The 21,273-nt window shown below is 39.3% G+C and overlaps 1 protein-coding gene across 15 annotated transcripts in view; it reads left to right on the top strand.

The window, feature by feature from the left end:
• SYNJ1 (synaptojanin 1) overlaps positions 1-21,029 on the top strand; it is an 82,304-nt gene extending 61,275 nt beyond the window's left edge. For 3 of the 15 annotated variants that reach the window (XM_031458928.2, XM_031458933.2, XM_031458918.2), the window contains 10 exons: positions 47-209; positions 3,494-3,703; positions 4,631-4,774; positions 5,341-5,379; positions 7,094-7,141; positions 8,384-8,422; positions 8,557-8,627; positions 10,302-10,410; positions 10,687-10,904; positions 17,185-21,029. In XM_031458928.2, the coding sequence (XP_031314788.2) occupies positions 47-209; positions 3,494-3,703; positions 4,631-4,774; positions 5,341-5,379; positions 7,094-7,141; positions 8,384-8,422; positions 8,557-8,627; positions 10,302-10,410; positions 10,687-10,904; positions 17,185-17,985 (1,842 nt within the window). In that variant the 3' untranslated portion in view covers positions 17,986-21,029. Of the gene's footprint in view, positions 1-46; positions 210-3,493; positions 3,704-4,630; positions 4,775-5,340; positions 5,380-7,093; positions 7,142-8,383; positions 8,423-8,556; positions 8,628-10,301; positions 10,411-10,686; positions 10,905-14,582; positions 14,610-17,184 lie in introns of those variants that run through there. The other 12 variants (XM_031459009.2, XM_031459001.2, XM_064496850.1 and 9 more) reach the window with 8 other exon arrangements.
• Positions 21,030-21,273: the final 244 nt, after the last annotated feature.

Below are 21,273 nucleotides of genomic sequence, written 5' to 3'. Positions count from 1 at the left end.
TTTCATGCCAATGAATTTTTATTTTATATCTCTGTTACTTACCTAGTTATTGGGTCGGACTATAACTATTACTTTAAAAAGTCCAGACTGGATCAAAAATTTGGAAGAAGAAATGAGTTTAGAGAAAATCAGTGTCCCGCTGCCATCGTCAACAAGCTCCACACTGCTGGGGGAGGACGCGGAGGTCACGGCCGACTTCGACATGGAAGGTCTGCTTACTGGGCGCATTTACTTCTGTGCTTCTAGATAAGTTTCCTTCCCATCAGTGAAGTCTCAGCCTCCGAGTTTATCCTTTTCTTCCTTCTTGTAACACACAGAGCAATATTAATTAGGTTTTGTTTTGCATTGTATTGTGTGTATTTTACTCGTACCCAGACTTCAGATGTATTTGCCATTGGGCCATTCATAGGTTAAGACCTTTACAAATGTTGATGTCCTTATGTGATAAGAGCACAAATTGGTATTTTGGGTGTATGGTTTGGTCCCACTAATTGTCCTTAAGGTAAAAAAGGAGAAGTTCATTGTGCAGAAATGAGTTCAAAATAGTTGCTACAAAAGGGGATATATTTCAAAATTAACTTTAAAAGATTTTCCAAGTGGCTAGGAACACATGCATTTGAAACTGAACCCTTCACACCTATATAAATGTAATCATTTCAACTTTAGAATTTGGGACAGGTTATTTCAAGATAATAATTTGCTTAAATGTGATTAAGAAATGCATTTGCTTTCTCATACTATCTGCTATTTTATTTTAGCATAGTTTCCATTAAAATGCATACCTTAGTTTATAAAATGACATACATCATATTGTGATACCCTGTATAGCTAGATAATGCATTTCAGAGTTGAACACCTTAGATTGTCTCATTTTCAGTCTCTGTTCATTTGTTTGCTTAGTCCCCACATTTATGCAGTACCTTTTATATGCCAGGTACATGCTAGGTGCTAGAAATTCAACAGATGTCATCCTTGCACTCCCCAGACTCACAGCTCAGTGGGTGCTACATACAAGTAAGCAGGCAGTTATAATCATGTGACATCAGTGCACAAGGGGACGATGGTACAGGAGTTATGGGACACTTGTCTAACCTAGAGTTGGGAAGTTGGGAAAGTTCCCAGAGAAATTGAAATTGAGAATCTGAGGACTGGGTGAGAATTAGATTAAAGAGAATAGAGCAGGGTGAATCAGAAAGGAGGAGTGTTCAGAGGCCTAAGGGGGAAAAAGGATCTAAGCAGACACTGCAGGTACGCTTGTGTGGGAGTAAGTGAGGTGAAGTGCGGGAGGAGGAGCAGGGTGGATGGCAGGAGATACTGGTTTTGAGCATGTTGGATCTGAGGGGTCTGTGAGGTCTGTCGGGCCCAGGCTGTGGGTGTGTGGACTGTTGCTCAGCAGAGAGCTCTGGACCCGCGAGGCAGCCCCAGTGAGAGTTAGAGTCCTGCGTGTTTATTAGCATGGCCAGGGGGATTATACAGAGATGGGAGAGGACTGGTCCTGGGATTGAACAGAAACTCAGACTTTAAGGATAGGCAGAACAAGGCTGTGCATGAAAGGAAAATGAGAAGAAACAACTAGAAATGTCATTGAGCCAGGAGAATACAGCAGCTTAAACATCAAGGAAAGAAAGGGTAACGGGAGCGTGGTCCGAGGTGTCCTGTGTTGCAGAGAGAGAAGTGAGCAGTGCAGCTTGCCCTTTGGGTTTAGCACCGGGGAGGAGGCTGTTGGTGATGTTCAGGGGAGTGATTTCAGTGGAGTGATGAAGCCAGATGGTGGTAAATCGAGGTGAGGAGGGAAGGTGAAGAAGTGCAGAGAGTGTCTGTAGACAACTTTTTAAGAAATTTGGCTAAGGCGGAGTTGAGGGGGAGCGGGAATAGGAAGGCAGTTGCCCCAGGGAGTATAGTTTTGAAATCGAGAGGCTTGAGAAGGCTTAGTGCTGATGGAAAGGGCTGGCGACATTGGGGAGGGGCAGGGGAGAATGAGCTGGAGAGCATGGTGGCAGAGAAAACAGGGGTGGTCAGAACCCCATTCTTTTCATCTACAAATATGAGTGCCAACCATGTGATTCAATGCCAGCTGGGGGGCAGGTTACTGAAGAGAGGGGTTTCCATCTTAAGACTGCCCTTCTTCTCTGTGAAGTTTAAGGAGTGAGGCAACCCACAGTTTTCGGAGAGTTGAGCAGGTTCAAGATAGCACTCCTGAGAAGGGGTAAGGGGGAGAGAGAGCCAGCCAGGAACTTGTGGGATTGCCAGGCAGCTGTGGGAGCCCAGAGGAGGCTGAAACCCACGGAGTTAACATGACTGCAGTCATCAGGACTGTGTTGTTTCCTCTGGCTGCAGCCCTCGGCAGCCTTGGTGCGGTTATAGAGAGATCAGACAGCGGGATCGATGCAGGTGCAATGGAGGAATGTGCAGGAGGGGGACAGCCGAGGTGAAGAACCAGAGGATGTGAAGACAGATGCAGAGACGCAGAATTGAATAGGGGCCAAAAGAGGAGGGATGGAAGGCCTGGATCCTGCTGAAGTCAAAAGAGGAAAGAGTAACCAAGGGCAAGACTGAAAGGCTGGAAGCTGGTGGTCAGAGTGAAGCGTTTTGAGCGTGTTGTTTCGGAGGTCCTGCGGTTCCGGGCACACATGTGTTTGAAGTGGAGGAGACCGGCAGCAGGGATAAGACATTAGCCCATTGATGGGTTGTCCACATGGACTTCAGTGTCACTCAGAAAGATGATAGGACCCACTTGCCATCTTGCTCTGTCCTTAGTCCTAGACGAATGGGTTCAAGTGACCAGAAGGAGGGAGGTTGGAGATTATGGCGGCAAGCGGTGGTTGAGGGTGTGATATACATTTCTTGATGGCACAGCTCCAAGAAATAGGCCTTTTTGTTCCAGGTTGGAGGATTATAGTTCTGGAATTGGAATTAAGTTGCAAGGGGCACCCTGACCGCACTTGCCAACCCTAAGGAAAGCGGAGATGAGGAGACCTCAGGGGAGAACCATTTCCTCCTGTTCAGTTCAAGCAAAGAGGCTGTATATTGGGTAGGAGGAGCACAGGGGACAGAGTAGTGAGGAGATTTTTGGGGCAGGGTGTGTGACTCTGTGAGAGCTTGTCTGCTGTAAGGACCAGACCTGAACTGAGGGCAGTGGGTAGGAGGCAGTGCCCTAGAGTAAGATGGGAGGTTTGGAGGCAGAGCGGTAAGCGTCTGAGTCAGCCAGCACGGAGACAGCTGCGCACGGGAACACTGAACACCATTGAATCAGCCCAGCTCTGGGCGTGAGTCACCACCTGCATCCTCTGCTCTGAGACAAGAGACGGTCTTTAGTTACATTTTCCATCAGAGCATTTGTGCTCCTAGTTTTATGCATATACATTTTTATATATGCCTGCATGTTTAATCTTTATGTATTTACAGTGTCATAAACCCCTTAAAACCTAGATTGGTGGAAAAAAATCTCTGAGAAAGTTACGGTGGTAACGTTAAGAACCTTGTGTTTTCCTAGGCGATGTCGATGACTACAGTGCTGAGGTGGAGGAAATTCTTCCTCAGCATCTCCAGCCATCTTCGAGTTCTGGCCTTGGCACTTCCCCGGGTTCTTCACCCCGAACCAGTCCCTGCCAGTCACCCACAATATCGGAGGGCCCTGTACCTGCCCTTCCCGTAAGACCAAGTCGAGCACCATCGAGAACGCCTGGGCACCCAGCTTCACAAAGTGTGTATTTTATTTAAAGTGTTGTATGACTTTCCCTGGCTGATACATTTGATTTTGGAAGGTTACATCTCTGATGCCCTTGGATCTCCTTTGGAGAGCCGTGTTTGTTTAACTTTCATATCCATAGGCTAATGTGTACCATGTTTTCTCTGCATATGAAAGAGGAAACTTTGTAAGTAGTAAATGAACAGGATACTCATCACTGTCACTGGATGAGAATTTTTCTTCATCCTTTTTCTACGTGGTCAGGTTTGTCCGTAACTTATCATTGATGATTTTCTATTGTTTTGTAAGAACCCCTAGCTGTTTGGGCTTAACTGTATGTCTGTACATTACCTAAATTATAATATGGAACAAAAGAGACAAAGCAAATTTTTCAAATTCAACTTTATGGTCATGACTCCTTCAAAGTGGGAAGACTTGTCTCTGGAAGTTGTTACATGACGTGGTTAAGTTGCATGTTCCATGTTAACCAGCATCTTCAGAAAATGTCTTCCACCTTACACATTTCCCTAGTTCCCCCATGCGACTCTTATAGGTCTGGCTTCGTTCAATAAATTCGAGATAAGCTAAGGTAGAGAGAGAAGAGACTCCCTTTTTCTTTTTCTTTTCCACTGGCCAGCAGACCACAGTGACTTATGTCTACAGTACTTTGTGCGGTCTCGATGGGGCCACTCAGTAAATCCCCTTCAGCACCTGGGGCCTGGGGAAGGGGTCCGGTAGAGCTAGCCTTATGCTTCCATGGTACCAAAGCATAATTGAATAGCAGAACTGCTTAAGTTGTTGATAGTAAAACTGTGCGTCATTATGCTGTAGTATAAAGTTAGAAAATAGCACAAGAGAGAATTGATGAGATGCGCGTAGAAATTGCGCTTTGTGCTCATACCCACCTGGAACCTGACCCTCTTACCTGAGGCACTTTTGTAGGTTCTCCTGTTGACACTCTGCCAGCAACACAACCGCAGCAGAAAGAGTCTTCCCAGACCTTAGAACCCAAGCGGCCTCCTCCCCCCCGCCCCGTTGCCCCTCCTGCACGCCCAGCTCCCCCACAGAGACCGCCTCCACCTTCAGGTAACAAACCATTTTATTTCCAGTTTCGCTAGGTTGAAAATCCTCCGCCACTCTATTTTAAAACATGTTGCATGTTTTCGAACCTCTAGCTTCTAGATTTTATTGCTTTTCTTTGGTTGGTGCTCCTTCCTCAGCTTTACTAAAAAACATGGCAGGCCTGACAGGACAGGTGGAAAGACTGTCGCCCAGCTAGACTCCTGCAGCATGTTTTCAGAGCTGACTTCTTACAAGCGTGCGAGAGGCGTTTGTTTTGTTTCTGCTGATTTCATGTGGTCATACTAATTTCTGTACAATGCATAACTAGAACTGAAGAACATGCATGTACTTATTTACTACAAAGTTTTATGTATTTGTTCTTTTTAAGTATTATGTTCCTTGTAAGTAAGTATAGTGTTGTTTCTTTAGTTATTAGAAGTGTTTACATCATAGCTTTTTTATGGTGCCAGTATATGAATGTGTAGTTTCTACATGCTGTTTGACATCATGAATACTATGGTAAATCTTTGTTTCCATTCTTTATTTAATGTCATTTCCTTTCTGCTGCACATTCTCTTGTGAACTATAAGGGGCTAGGAGTCCTGCACCTGCTAGAAAAGAATTTGGAGGTAACCATTTATATTTGTTATAATGTATGGATCTTGGTTCATTAATTTTTTGGTGTTTGGTCCCTATAACTGAAAGACATTTTAGGTTTGTTTGATAAAAGTCAAAATGAATGACATTTATATTCCAAGTTAAAAATAAGTGCAAACTTCCATTATATTCCTGCTGAGTGAAAGATCAGAGCTCGGTTTTATTAGTGAATAGAATTAATGAGAGCGTCCGTTTCCCAGATAAGCACAGTTGAGTTACTCATCAAGGCCTGATATGCTTTTTCTTAATAAATATAGTCAGTTTGGCTACAAAGATTTAATTCCCCCAAATCACACTAATTTCAAGAATGATTCAGGTACAGTGAATATAGAATATTTCCCAAGTATCTGATTCTATTAGATTGTATCAGCTCTAGTGCATTCCCTTTCTAGTAGCCTGTGGATTAGCAACATGTTCCAGGAATGCAGTTTACAATTATAATAATTATCTGAAATACATCTTTCATTTTACATGGCATTTTCATGCCGTGTCATAAAATTCATGCCTCATTTTTAAAAATAGAAGAACAGTTTTCTTTGATATACTTCAATAAAGAACTTCTTACTAACACATGGGTCGCTTTTTGTTTATTTGGTTCACATGAAAACTCGCACAAAGCTCAGTCGGAGGTATACATTTGACAAGCTTATTTAATCTAATTTAATTTAATTCTCTAGAAGGGCTGAGGCAGGTTATCACAGTCCCACAGAGAGCTTTTACAAATCCAGTTTTAACATCATTAAGGCTCACGTGTAGTTGGTCTCTTTCTGCTCTGGCTGCCTAACGACACTGCTGACCGATTCATGTGTTATTACAGATTGACTTCACTGTGTGTAGATGTGAAAGACTTTGTATAATAAGGACAGCAAAATTATTTCAGCACTACAGCTTCTGCAAAATACTGCTGGGTGATAATTTTCCGATTGACTTACAGACATTTTTTTTCCCATTTCAAACTCATATTCTATTTATAGTTTCATGATAGATTCTATTTCTTCTCCTTTAATTAACAAATCTATCTATATAAAAATAAATTTTTAAATAAATTTGTGAAAAGTTATACCTGTTAGCAACTCAGTGGCTTACTTAGAAATCTGATTTAATTTTAAAAATTGCTCCTCTTCACAGTTCTTTTGTAGGCAGTGTTTGCAGCATATTTTTTTAACCCTGTAAACCAATAACTGTTTGAAGGTAGTAAGCTCAGAGAAAGTAATTATAGAACTTTTAGAGTTTTTTAAAATAATACATCAAAAACTAACTTCTAAGAGACTAAAATAGTCTCATAGAAATTTAAAATGAAATTGGAACTTTAAGATTTTTTTCCCTTTTTGACTGTCAAATATTGGAGCTTTTATTAATGATTTAACTGTGAATATAAAGAATGATATGATCATGAAGCGAAGTCTTTCATTACACAGATTTTTAAATTCCCCACTGCTAGTAATTTCAGATATAAAAAGAAAACTAGCATCCCCTTTCTACTCATAACTGAGGAAAGGGCCCAACTCAGGTTTGGGCCAGGCATCTAAAGTCACTTTGGTTTGTACTGATAATCTTTGAAGAAATTTAAAGTGGTGAACTTTCTTTGCAAAAGTAAGTTTAACTCAGAAATTGTTTTGTGTACCTGCTTTTCATTCTGTGCTGTGGGCTCTGAACATATACAGCTTCTTGTTTTTCTCTAAAAAGGTATTGGAGCCCCTCCCAGTCCTGGGGTAGCTAGGCGAGAGATGGAAGGTAACAAGACTTTTGCATCATGGAAACGGATCTCTCATTTGGTTCCTAAATGTCAGCCCCTCCAGTGTTTAAAGGCATAATAAGTCTTTTCTTAGTCCAGCTGTAAACTCCTCTTCCCACTCCTTATGTAGTCCTTGTTACCTTGTATTTTTTCTCTTTTCATTCTATGTTGTGTGTAGTTTCTAATGGATGTCCACTTAATTTCCCTGCAGTTCTTATTATGCTGTTTTGCACTCTGTTTTTTATATATTTCATATATAATCAGGATGTGAAATTACTGTACAATTTTTTTTTAAGAAGAATGCCTTCAAAATTTGAGGGGGAATAAGTCAGATTTTAGAAATGTACTGTACTTGACCGATTAAACCTTATTAATTCAGGTCCAAGAATATAGTGTTTTTTGGATGATTTCAGGTAACATAAATGTTTCTATATAAATGATGTTGAATTAAGTTCGCTTAAAAGATTGTTAAGACTAGAGGCCGTTAAGATTATAGTTACTAAAAGACTGATATATTTCATATAACAATTACACTTGAATTTCCTTTCAAAAAGAAGAAACCTTAGATGCTGCCCTTAATAGTGTCCCCTACTCCTTTTGGCCCCAAAGTAGTTTAATCTCATTTCATCCTTTTATTACCTTTCTACTGAGACTGAACCATATTTTAACATTGTCTTGCATAAGGCAGATAGTTAATAGCAAGATGTGCCTGTCTTCTGCCTTAATCCTGGGATTTTTCTGTAGAAATCCAGAAGATCTCATCGTAAGATTACTTTATCCATAATGACATCTTCAGCTTGAGGCACCTTCAGGTGCCTCTTACGTGACTCGGAAAATGCATTTTTGTCTGTTTGCTCCGGAGTAATTTGTCTGCCAAGTTCTGGGAATTAGTAGTACCACATCTTGTGACCATTCCCACAGGCTGACCATATGTGTCCTAGGTTCACAGGAGACAGCTCTACTGGGAAAGTCACCTTAAAAGTGACCTTATGGATGAGGTATCAGACTGAGTGCTAACCCGTCTGCCAGAAATATCACCATAAGTGTTGTAATTTTTCTCTGTTTGGGGATATACCCTTCAGGGCTGATAATACCATTCATCATTATCCAAAACAAAGTACTTTTGTTCTCATCTCATACCCCCATTTCTGCTGATAATGAAACAGAACAGCCCACTAATGTTGTGTAATATTGCTTTATTGTCTACTTATGACTAATTTTTTTCCCTTCCTGCTTCAAAGCACCCAAAAGCCCTGGAACGACACGGAAAGAAAATATAGGTAAAAACACTTGAATTTAGCTACTTAACCTTAAAACTGGATCATGACTAGACACTTGGGATAGAAGTACACGGTTTCTTATTTCTTTCTTTCTCGCAAAAACTTAAATACATGGTGTGATCTCTTTGTTCTAGGACGCAACCAGCCTTCACCTCAGGCAGGATTCACAGGCCCAGGACCTGCTGGATACAGTGCAACCAGACCGGTAGGCAGCACCCCTGCCTGGGAGCCGAGAGGTCCAGGTTTTAGGTCCCAATTTGCTACTAATCAAATATGTTATCTTGGAGAAGTCAGGGGGCCCATCAAGGCCCCAGTTTCCTCAACTTAAAATGAGGGAATCGCACTTGATGATCTCCAAGGCATCTTTCAAATAACAGTATTTTAACATCCTCTGCATAAATAACTTAACATACTTCATTGTTTGAATAAAAGTGATGCAGTTAAGTAATTACTGTCATTAAATAAATATCTTAGAATCTCTAAGTATATGAGGAAGTACTGTATTGGGGCAACTTTTTATGATATTGTCTGAGTAATTAATGAGGTAAAATCATTCTTCAATAAGAAGAATTTTAAAATTAGATTTCAGAAAAACCATTTATGGTAGTCGGTCAAATCAAGCTGGTTCTAAAGGAATTACAAGCAGGAGAGCAGACGGTGTTACAGAGCTTTTCCCTATGCCGTGAATCTCTGGTTTTCTGGGTGTTTACCAGTGTTCTCTCATACATAGAATTATTCTGTTATTTACCCAATTGAAAATTTTCTCTGGGATAGAGAAGTAATTTAAAGAAAAAGAAAAAAGAAAAGAAAGAAAATGGAAACCAGTGCTCAGTGACCTGGACTGGTCTGGTGGGGACTGGGGCAGGCGGGAGGCCTCTAGCTGAAGGGGGGTCTGGGAACTATGACTCTAACCAGAAATTAGGAAACTTCTGCTTCTAATTTCTAAGAAATTCTCATAAAATTTCTAAGTTAGAAACATTTTGTTTTTTTGTCTTGCAGTTTTCTATATAACATCCAACCTAAATGTCCTTTACTGTATATAATACTATACTGCAAAGTGTCTGTGGAATATACCTAAAAATAACCATTACCCAGTCTTCCTTTTTTTCAAGAAAGGGAAAATTGCTGTTCACTGACTCCACTACTTTCCACAAAGTACCTTCTTTATTCTGTTTAATGCTCTTAAGAGTAGGGAAGGAAAGTCAGGATTTTGTGAGAGTCCCTTTGTAACTTTTGCTTAAAATAAGAAGTATCGGGCTTCTTAAAGCCTTCAGCAAACGTATGAAAGTAGAAAGTTTTTTTCGCCAGCATGTCTTTCAGTTTATTTACTTCAGCATATTGACTTAATCATTAAAGAGCTTTCACCTCCATGTTTAAAGAAATAACTCTCAGGGTGGTTTTTTGTAAGCCTCCGGGTTGCAAAGCGTATATCCCTGACCGTCTCCTGTGACCTTTGATACCATCCCGTCTCCCACGCACGCAGCGCCACACAGGGTGAAGAGCAAGGGCCCTGCTGCTGGTCGGACCTGAGTTTGGATCCTGGCTTTATTTTCTAGCTCTCTGGCTCTGGGAAAGTTGTATACACTTCTGCATCTTCATTTAAAATAGAGATGATAAAATAATACCTACCTCTGAGGGCTATTTGGAAGATGAAATGGAAATGCCTATACAGTGTGTAATTAACACAGCGCCTGGTACATAGTAAACAGTGGAAAATAAAAAGGAAGATTTTAAAACTTATCACTGTATGGCTGTCAATAGCAATTAAAATGACAAGAGGCTGAGGAAATAAAACAAGATGCAAAAGCAGGTATTTTCACCGAATCATAACTGTTGAAAATGAGTAAATGTCTCAACTGTTAACGTTTCCCATTTTTAGACTATTCCGCCCCGCGCTGGAGTGATCAGCGCCCCGCAGAGCCATGCTCGGGCGTCTGCGGGGAGACTGACCCCCGAAAGCCAAAGCAAACCAGCAGAAGTACTGAGAGGTAGACACTGTATCAGAAACGGCAGTTTCCTTCTATATTCTTTCCTTTCACTTCTTTTCCTTTTCCTTTCTGCAGTCTCTCACTTTACACAACTTGCTCGAATAAGAATACCCTTCTTTCTTTCTTTATGCCGCAAGAAATGAGGCTGCTCGGGGCCAGAAAGGGGGACGGGGGTGGGGTGGGGGCAGGGATGATACCATAATCCCCTAACATTTCACTAAAGGAAGGATAAAACATGGTTTTCTAGAAAACACCCAACCTCTGAAATGTTTTCAGGGCCAGCTCTTCTTCCTGAACCACTGAAGCCCCAGGCTGCCCTTCCTGCGCAGCCCTCTCTGCCCACACCTGTTCAGAAGATGCAGGAGCCTCTGGTCCCAGTGGCCGCACCTATGCCTCAGGCCGCCCCGCAGCCAAACTTGGAAACCCCACCACAGCCACCACCTCGGAGCAGGTCTTCCCACAGCTTGCCTTCAGAGCCCTCATCACAACCGCAGGTAAGTCCTCCCAGCAAACAAAAGAGCATCGTGATACCTCTGTGAGGGAGAAGGGTGTTTGTTTTGTTGTTTTGTTTTTTCAATTTTTATTTTTTTATTGAGATATATTTGATGCCTTTGGTATAGTTTTTGAGCATAGTTATTTTAATTATTAGCTTAAGAAACAAATATGAGATTCAGTTTTTTTTTTTAAATGTTTGTCTTTTGGTAGTTAATAGCATCTTGAGATGTGACTTCAACAAGTGAATGTCATTTGACATGTCAGACTAGTCACACAACAGATGCATGGTTTGGCTGTTTGAGGGTTTGGGGTTTATGTTTGTTTGAACCTGTTGCTTTGATCAGGGGTTCTCAGAGAGGAACCCTAAATTGAGGCTCTTTAGGGAATTTTCAAGTGCCTCTGAGGCTGTTTTATCTTGTTAATGTTTAACGTGTTTGTGACTTTTTGGTTTTTTTAATGCATAATTTACTTCGGATAGTTAATGGAATAGGATGGACAATAATAATTTATTTTCTTATTGTTTGTGGCCAAAAATTCGTTTTCCCTTTCACTTCCTGGAATGAGAGGCATAGATCAATCCTTGACCATTGGCAATGTCGTTCATTTCCAGTAAATGGAGGAGAACTCTTTTATTCCACCTAAGGCAGCAGTTAGCTCTTGTCTGTGGTGCAGCTGGCGCTGGGTTCCTCCGGTCTCTCTAACACTTTCAGACACTGCTGGGTCAGTTTAGATGTTTGGGGCGTGCGGCAGTAGGCTTATTCACCAAAGTAAAAACCATCAAAATAGTAAGTTATCTCATCATTATCACACAGAAAACAGTGCCATTGCCTTAGTGGGTAGAAGTCTTAGGGTCACAGGGACTTTGTTATGCCAGGGTGATCTCACACTGGAAAGACTTCTGGTGTGTGTGTACAAAGTTATTTTAACACAGGAATAATCATGCAAGTTATTTTATTTGGATGCTATTTTACTTTGTTTGTATTATATACATTTCAGTAAAATTGTTAAAATTTATCTTTAGTATAAGTGCATTTTTGTTGTCCAGCCTTACATTTTATTTCATCCTAAAGTTTTAACTTGAAAATGCCACCAAGGCTAAAGAAATGTGTGACATTGTAGTCTGCTTTTAAACTTTGGAAAGATCTGAAATACAGAAATGTTATACATTGGGAATGTCCCTTAAGCACATTAATAAATAATAGTTTGCATTTATTTTTATAGATATCTGAGCATGTCCAGTTAGTTGGCAGAAGTTAACAGTTTCTTATGCTTCTCCATAGTGAAACCTAGACATTAAAATAAATATGAATCTTAAAACGAATATTGTTAGCAATTAGCACTTACTCATTAGACTCATTAGCTGGTCACATTTGTAAAATCTGAGGATTATATAATCAAGAAAGACAAAATGTTCTCTTTGCTAATTAATACAAAAAAGTGTTCTTTGTATTTTAATTCAGAAAATTGAGCATGCTGAAGATATATAATACTTGTAGAAATCTTTCAGGCAATGAATTTTCTCTGCCAACCCACTTTCAGTGCATCGTGAATTTTCTTCTAGTTTTCTTCTAAGATGCACTATAGTGTTTTCTCTTTAATATAATTGGAGGGCAAAAAACTTTCAAAGTAGCCACCTTAGAGCTTTGTACTACTGTTTTAGGACAGAAAGTGATCATTCCTATTCCTGGTAAAAGTGAATGCCAATTCGTAAAACTCTATAAATGTTTTAAGTATTGTAGGTAAATACAGTACTCTGAAAAACTTCAGAAAGAATAAACTGTCAAGTAAGATTGCAATTTTCAATAGAAAGTCATCTTATGACATAAAAATACTGCAGGATGAATATTCCAATAACTGCAGTGTGTCGTTTTCTTAGGTCATTTCCCTTGTTTTGGTCTCTGATTTTCACTGGAATGGGTGATTTGGTGACACACAGCAAGTACATGCTTTGTGTGTGGCTTAGTGGATTGTATTCTCAAATCCTGTATTCTATTCATCAAAGCTATGAAAGATTTTTTTTAAACATTTCTTTTGCCTCAGTCATTGATGTCAAATTCCTGTGAACATTATATACAGACACACTCTTCTTCCTCATGGGTTGGGGGTGGGGGTCTTGTTCATGTTGGACTGTCTTTGTGAACAATCACAAAGTGGTTAGTTTCCTCCTAGGAGCTACGGCACTGAGGGGCAAGACGGAAGGGGAAGAATTTTACCTTTTGTATCCTTCAAATTTTGAACCATAAGAATAATGCCTATTCAAAAAATTATAAACATTAAAAAATTTTAAAACCTTCTCTAGTGTCTATAACTTAAAGAATAAGATATCAAAATATGACATTTGATATTTTGGTAATAATATGAAGTAGTCTTAGAATTGAACACTTAGTAATTTTTACAAGTCTTTATTAATTCTGCCAAAAATCTGCAAGGTATTTAAAACATAAAAACACACATGACCCTGCTTTACTTTTTATTACTATTGAAATGTTCTTTGACTCTATAATTCTACATAGAAAAGATCCTTTTAATTCAAATGATTATGTAACATGTTATATATCCATAACTTAAATTCAGGAGTCTCATGTTTTGTAGGCAGGAAACAAATAATACATAATGTATTTCAGAATGGTGTCTCTCTAAATTATCAAAGTGAGTTTTGGTATTTTAAAATAAGGTAAGCTTTAAATATTGGGGAGGATTTGCTCAAACTGTTTCTTGAGAATACTGCAGTTTTTAAAAGTACTGCTGTGTTATAGAAAGGTTGTGATTTCACTTTTAAACAACAAAAAGAGAATCTAGTTTCTTAACTTGTACTTTTCAACCAATAAATTATGAAGTGAATTAATGATAGTATCATCCTTCAGAAAATTTGAGTAATACAGAACAAGCATGAATCCTGACCATTTGTTAAAATAAATATCAATTTTCACTTTTTTTGCACAGTGATGCCATTTTGTACATTTTCTCTAATGGCTATCTTAAGGCTATGTCCTACTCTTGGGCTGCCATAACAAGCCATAAACTGGGTGACTCAGACAGCAGACATTTGTTTTCTCATAGTTCCGGAGGCTGGGAAGTCTGAGATCAGGATGCCAGCATGGTGGAGTTCTGGTGAGATCTCTTTTCCTGGCTCGCAGACAGCTGCCTTCTCACTGTGACCTCACATGGCCTTTCCTTGGTGCTTGCAGGGGGAGAAAAAGACAGCCAGCCCTCTGGTGTGCCTCCTCCTAAAGGTGCTAATGCCCTGCAGAGGGCCCCACCGTCATGACCTCATCCAGCCCCAGTTACCTCCCAAAGGCCCCACCTCCAAATCCCATCACACTGGGTGTTAGGGCTTCAGCATATGGATTTGGGGGAGGACACAAACATTTTATCCATAACAGGCTGCTTAAGAGCTCCAAAAACCTATTTGATTTTGAACCAATTAGTAATCAACCTCAGAGAAAGTCAAAATTTGAAGCCCTAATTCAACAATACATTTTTCTCATTCAAAATGACAAATGAAATCGGAATTGTCTCCTGAATTTATGCCGTGACCTGCAGATATCACTGCTCTTGGATTCCTTGTATGATGTAGAACTGAAAGTATTTTGAAGACCGAATAATTAGGGTTGCTGGTTGGTCTCAGATTGTCCTCCTAACTCTCTCCTTTGATGTCTGTGTTCCCTTTCTCAAAGCAGGAGCAGCCATCAGGGTAACAGGTATCGGATTATTTCTCAATCTTATATGTGCTTTTCATCTGTCTTATCAGCACATTAGATGTATGAATCTTTTGCTTCATACATCTAAATTTTCACCCATTTTTAAAACCACCTGTCCACATTAATAAATTCTATTATCATACTATAAAACTTTCCTTCTTTTTAGTATTTTGAATTTTTAGGAACCATTTTATTTGTTCTTGCTATAATGCTTTACCATTTTTTGCTTTGTTTTTTTACAAAAATTAACAAAACTAAAAAGGGTACTTCTAGAAGATAAGCTTTAGGAATATGAATGTCTATTTGGCAAAAGCAAATTGGTTCTTGGTTTTAACAATGGCATAGTTTTACATAAATACAAAATTCAGGTTTTGTTTCACTTGGGAAATTTTTTTCAATAATTTTAGTATCAAGATTCTTTTTGGTAAGGAAAAACTGATGATTTACAAAGATGAAAGTTAACATTATAGCAGGTTTATTTAAGGGGCCTTCCAACACCCTTCTCTGTAAAAACATCATTGTCATTAATATTAATGTTGAGTCATCACAAATCCTGCTTAGATATGTATAAATGAATTCTAATGTAATGAATGGTGGTGTGGCTCTCACTGTAATTTCAAGTATAGTTGGGCAAAATCATCTGCTATCAAATTACCTTCATTTGGAAAGAAAAAGTTTTAATATATGAAAATAAACATTTAAATGTATAGCATTTATTTGGCAAGGGCCTGCTATTCTAAGCTGTACAAAGCAGAAACTTCTTACCTATCATATCTATGCTGTGGACTCTTCTGTCATGGGAGAATTGGGTCACAGACCCAATCAAGTATTTCTGTTTTGTTATATGAACCATAAATAATCCAGACATTAGTGATAGTGTAGATGTTAATTGTAATTTTATGTCTATAATAAATTTGTCTCTCAAGTACTTTAATACACTTAGAATACAGTTGACAATCTGTGACATGTTTGCTCTTTAACTTTGTACAAATTTATTGTCACATTAAGTTTGAAGAAAAACATACTTTTTGACTCAATTATAAAGTATGTTCTAGATCAGTCAAAGAAAACAGATACTTGAGGGCAATTCACTTATGAAGTTATCCTCACCGTTTCCTTTCATAGACGAACAGCCTTCCCTGTTCTTAAGCACCAGATTATTGTTTCATAAGATGCAATTACGTGTTATTGGTACTGCTGCTCTTTTTTTCCAACAGTTTTATGAATGTTTAGTTATTTCCTTTAACAGCTATCTGAATTCATTGTGTGTGGGGGGGTAGGTATAGCTCGGTGGTTAGAGCACATGCTTAGCATGCACAAGGTCCAGGGTTCAATCCCCAGTACTCCCATTAAAAAAAAAAAAAATAAAAAATAACCTAATTCCCCCCCCAAAAAAAAGGAAAAAAAAAGAAAATCATTTTACATAATGTTCCATTTTGTTACATTGCAAGCCTTAAGCTAAAAGTTCCTGTCCTTTTTAACCCAAAGGTTTGTTTTCTTACCTTTAATTTGGCATAAATATCCAAGTCATCCACCTAATTTTAATAATTATATAGTTTGTTTTTTTTTTTAATGAAGTGAAGTTCCTGATGAGCTGAATATCTTATAAGGCCAGAATCATGTTTCACTTCCCATAAGAAAAGCTGGCTTTGCTCAGCCCACAGCCATACTCCACTCCAGCCGGCTTCTTTGTGAAACAGGCGCAGAGGGCAGATTTCTGATGACTGTGAAGTAATTCAGAACCCTCCTCCTACCAACAGCAGTTCACAGCCAGCTCTGTCACGTAGAGAGGACTGTGCACCCTCTGGGCACAGCTTCAGCTTCATCTTGGCTTCAGAATTAATATACCAAATAGAAAATGGGATCTCCCCCCAACCCAGTTTTAAACAATCATTGCCTTTGGTTATTAATAAACATATCTGTTTTGGAACATTTTTTACAAGATGAAGAAGGTCAGTTAAGGAATATTGTGCCATTATTCACAGAGTTTATTCTGCAAAGAACTTAAGAGGCAAAAATGCTTTGCAAATTTCTTTTTCAAGCTGAAAAGGAAAAGATGCATTGTCTTCAGCTTATGAATATACATACACTAATAAAATTAATTTTCATCCACAAAGTTATATTTCCATAGTAACATTAACTTTAAATGAAATTATATTTAAAATAACAATGAAACCACATCATCATCGGGGATGGGTGTTGGAAGTTTATTTATAGAGATTTAGAATATGGTTTCTTAAGTTCGTGCTAAAATCTGATAAAGGGCATGAATAGAGCTCATCTGCTAATTCTGTACAGTTCTCCACTTTACCATATCAATACTTGCATGGACAAAATAAGCTCTTTCTAATAAAAGGATTTATTTAGTAAGGAGTTTTTAAAAAATAAGATTTTAGCTGTTTTCTCTTAGTTAAACCACTAGAGTAACAGACTGTACAAAGCTGCCTTTTTTTTCCCCTAGATTTGTATACTTGCCCCCTAAAATGAAGAATAATTAAGACAGGAAGCATAGTGGGTAGTAAAAGTAAATGTATTACTTTTTGTTTGTTTTGATTATTCAGTGCTTCCTGTCTTCCAGGTAAAAACAAATGGCGTCTTGGCCATCAGACTGGAATCACCACTAAAGAATGACCTTTTTGAAGATCTGTCATTGAATCTGCTTACTGTATCAAAGGCTCAGTTATCTGTTCAAACCCCAGACCCAAAGGGGTTGATTTCGTTGCCTTCTGCAACCCTAAGTAACACGAATCCTTTGAGTTCTGTAAGCTGCATGCCGACAATGCCTCCAATCCCAACCCGGAGCAAATCCCAGGAAAACATGCGCTGTTCTCCAAACCCATTCGTCACAAGCTCCAGCAGCACAAATCCTTTCACCGACAGGACTGCCGCTCCCAGAAACCCATTTAGAGCCGAAGCTCAAGAATCAGAGGCAACTCCATGGTTCTCCAAAGAAGAGCCTGTTGCTCCCAGTCCTTTCCCTTCTCTGAAGCCGCTCGGTCATGACAGCAGCAAGCCTTCATCTTTGCTGGATGGCTTTAAGGACAGTTTTGATCCTCAGGGCCCACCTACAATAAAAATCAGCAACCCCAAAGGCTGGGTAACCTTCGAGGAAGAAGAGGACTTTGGGGTGACAGGGAAGCCGAGGTCCACTTGTTGTCCAGACTTACTGGGCAGTCAGCTGAATTTGTCTTCCGGCTCCAAGGCGACCTTCGATGATGACTGGAACCAAGGTACCAGTGTCTCTTTCTGTGTGTTGCCGGCAAGAAGACCACCTCCACCTCCTGTCCCTCTCCTCCCACCTGGCACCACCCCTCCAGGAGGTCCTCTCACCACCTTGGCATCTAAGGCATCACCCACACTAGACTTTACAGAAAGATGATGTTCTGCGGTAGAAAGCAGCTGTTTTTTAGTTTCGGCAGGGTAGAGCCAAAAGAGTCGGGCATTAGTTTTTCATTATGTGCAATAAGTAATTGTTAAGTGCACTGATGGTTGTCATGAAATACCACTATTTAATGTGTACAGAGTTGGAATATGTGTATATTGGGAATAAGGAAAAATCTTTCTCGTTATTAACTGGAATTTTGGTGTGTTTCTGTTGGGATAAATAAGAGAGAGTAGAAGCCATAAAAAGTGCTCAAAGCTACTTTAGAAAATGGTCTTTATTCAGAAATTCTTTGTCAGTCCCCTTTAAAGAATCTCCAAAAGCCCAACCAAATTCTAGCTGACAGTACTGCCAGCCCGTCGGACTTGCTGACAATTGGTATTTACAAGTATTTTACCAAAGAGCTGTCAAAGTCATACTGAAACAATTTAGAAAGACATTGCTTTAAAAAAAAAAGTGTGTATACACACACACACACACACACACACACTAATATATACACATATATTTGTAAAACTCATTTAAATTCTAAAACATGTCAGACCAAATTTTTACCTGAAAGCTCTAACAGAGTTCTTTTTTCAGTATTTCAATATCAAAAGGATGGGTGAAAATGAAATTTGGACATTTCATTAATTTTCTTTCCAAAACGAGAATCATCTCACAACAGAACCAGAATCTGCTACCATTCCACACCCGCCCCTGTGCCACACATCACACACTCTCATTACTTTCCACTCCAGCACCTCCGCCTGCTGTTCTGTGGGAGGAGGCTCTGCAGCCGGGAACAGCATACTGTGGTCACTGTCGTGTGGACAGACACTCTACAGCCTTTTCAAAAATGCACGCTGGCCTTAGATGTCAGGAAGGCACCTGCCACCAAGTTCAGTGAGAACTGTTAGAGCTAAACGTACGCTGCCCGCGTCCCTCCCACACTTCTGTCCGCTGCTCCCGCTCTGGAAGTCGGTGAGCAGGGCACCCGTCCCCCGGGCAGGTGTGCTGAACCGGGGTGTGCTGCGTGTGTGCTCTCTCCCCTCACGAGGCTACACGACCCATCTGTGATGCCGCTTTACGTTTTTAGAGGCTCCACCTCAAATCAGCTGTGGATTTTGTCTCCTGCACTGCCAATAAGCAACTGATCCTGCTTTGATTAATTTTATGAAGAAGTACACGGAGTTTGTACAGAATGTAGTATTTTGATATCATTAAGTAATCCCAATCAGAAATCTCCTTGAGCAATAGTTTGTTGTCAGTTTAAGTTAAAATCACCTCTACCCGTTAAGACTTACATTAACGTTCCTTTTATACAAAGAGTTGTATATGTCCACCTAAATCCCATTGTCTACATTTCACCTTCAAAGATGTGCATTGGGGCAACATCAGAAAATAGAGTTCATGGCTAAGGATAGGTAAAATGTAAAAGCACAGCAAACTGCATTGCACTTAACACGTAAAGCAAATCTGTTAGGAAAAAGCACTTTTCTAAATGCTCCAATGTTATCAGAATACTATATTTATAAAACTAATCCTCTCTCTATTAACAGCCAGGATTTGCTGTTAGAAATAACTCTTGTGAGTTTTATATTGTGCTTTTTTTGGAGGTCTTGATCATTTCAGCAGTAGTGTATTTTAAACAGCAGTATTACTATAAGCAGTGTGCTTCAAAATGTGAATTAACTTGTTGAAACTGTGGCTTTAACATCTATGTGATTAGTATATATGGTATTTGCTCTTTATTAGCAAAATTATTCATTATGAACTTCACTAGTGCAGACTGCAGTTCTGTGAGCAATGGTTCCTATTGAATATAAACTACTGTCTAAAGTATACATATCATACCGCAGCTCAGCCTTTATCAGGAAATTCTATTTGGCAAGTTGCTGAAAAAGTGCTCAGTTACGAAAGTTAAAGGTATGCTGCAAATAACTAGCCATCATTCTGTGTATCCTTAAAATATTTATGAGCTCTGTTAAAAGCAGAGCAGAAATTAGACACTAAGGATCTCTTTGTGAATTCTTTGTTCTCTATAGTAGATTGCTGTTTATATGTAAGAATTTTATTGCTTATGTGGCATACAATATTTATAACTATGTACTTTATAGAAGTACAGTATTACAGTCAGTGGTATATAAACATTATGTGTATATATATATATATCCTGTGAAATGTGCTCTCATATGAAATAAATATACCTGTCTTTACCATATTGACTACTTTGCTCAGAAGAGAAGAATTTTTCTCGGCCATTTTCCTTTAACAAGTTTAGTGACATTTGAGGACTAACTCTTATTGTCAAATCAGGTATTTTACATTCAAGATCTTATTTTCATCCCTTTCACTTCTCTATATAATACTTCGGCTAAAAGTAAGAAGAAAGCTATTCTGCGATACTGATCATCATTTAGAAGCCATGCACTTAGTCTGTAAGAGGCCCCCATTCAAAATCCTGTTGGCTTGAAAATAACACATGAAGCATGAATGACGACTTTCTAACCCACTGCAAAAGAAACACCTGGGGGCCGGAGGGGAAACAGGCACACGAACAGCCAGACACAAGAAGAGACCACCTTAAAAGACCCAAAGTAAGAGGTCCAGTTTGGTAGTTCCATCAGCATTGCCTTTTTTCAGATTGCTTTCAAGACAAAAACCTTGATTCTCAAATAGTTCAATTGTATTCATTAACCTCTGATGAAGAAGTTACAGATACAGAATAATAGGCTTTGTAAAAACTTTTCAAAGATAATTGTAGATTTGTACATGGTTGTTTAAGAAATAATACAGAGAGATCCCATGTACCTGTTACTTGGTTTCCTTCAGTGGTAACGACTTGCAAAACTAGCACAGTTCCACACCCAGACACTAACATCAATAGAAAACGTTCCATTGCCACAAAGATCCCACATGTTACCCTTCTCCCACTTCCCTCCCATCCTGTGCCCCTCTCCTGTGTCCTTAACATCTGGCCGCCACTAATCTGTTCTCCATTTCTGTAATTGTGCCTCTTCAAGGATGTTATATAAATGGAATCATATGTAACCTTTCGGGATTGTCTTTTTTGACTCAGCATAATTCTTCGGAGATTCATCTAGATTGCGTGTATCAGTAGTTTGATCCTACTTACTGCTATGAATCATTCCACGGTATGGATGTACCGCAGTTGGTATAACCATTCACCCACCCATTGAAGGACATCTGGGTTGTTCCCAGTTTGAGGTTAGTATGAATGAAGCGGCTATGAACATACATCTCAGGTTTTTATGTGAACATAAATTTTCATTTCTCTGG

This window comes from Camelus dromedarius, chromosome 2, assembly GCF_036321535.1.
Source record: "Camelus dromedarius isolate mCamDro1 chromosome 2, mCamDro1.pat, whole genome shotgun sequence".
NCBI lineage: Eukaryota > Metazoa > Chordata > Mammalia > Artiodactyla > Camelidae > Camelus > Camelus dromedarius.
This window is presented reverse-complemented; position numbering and strand designations above follow the sequence as displayed.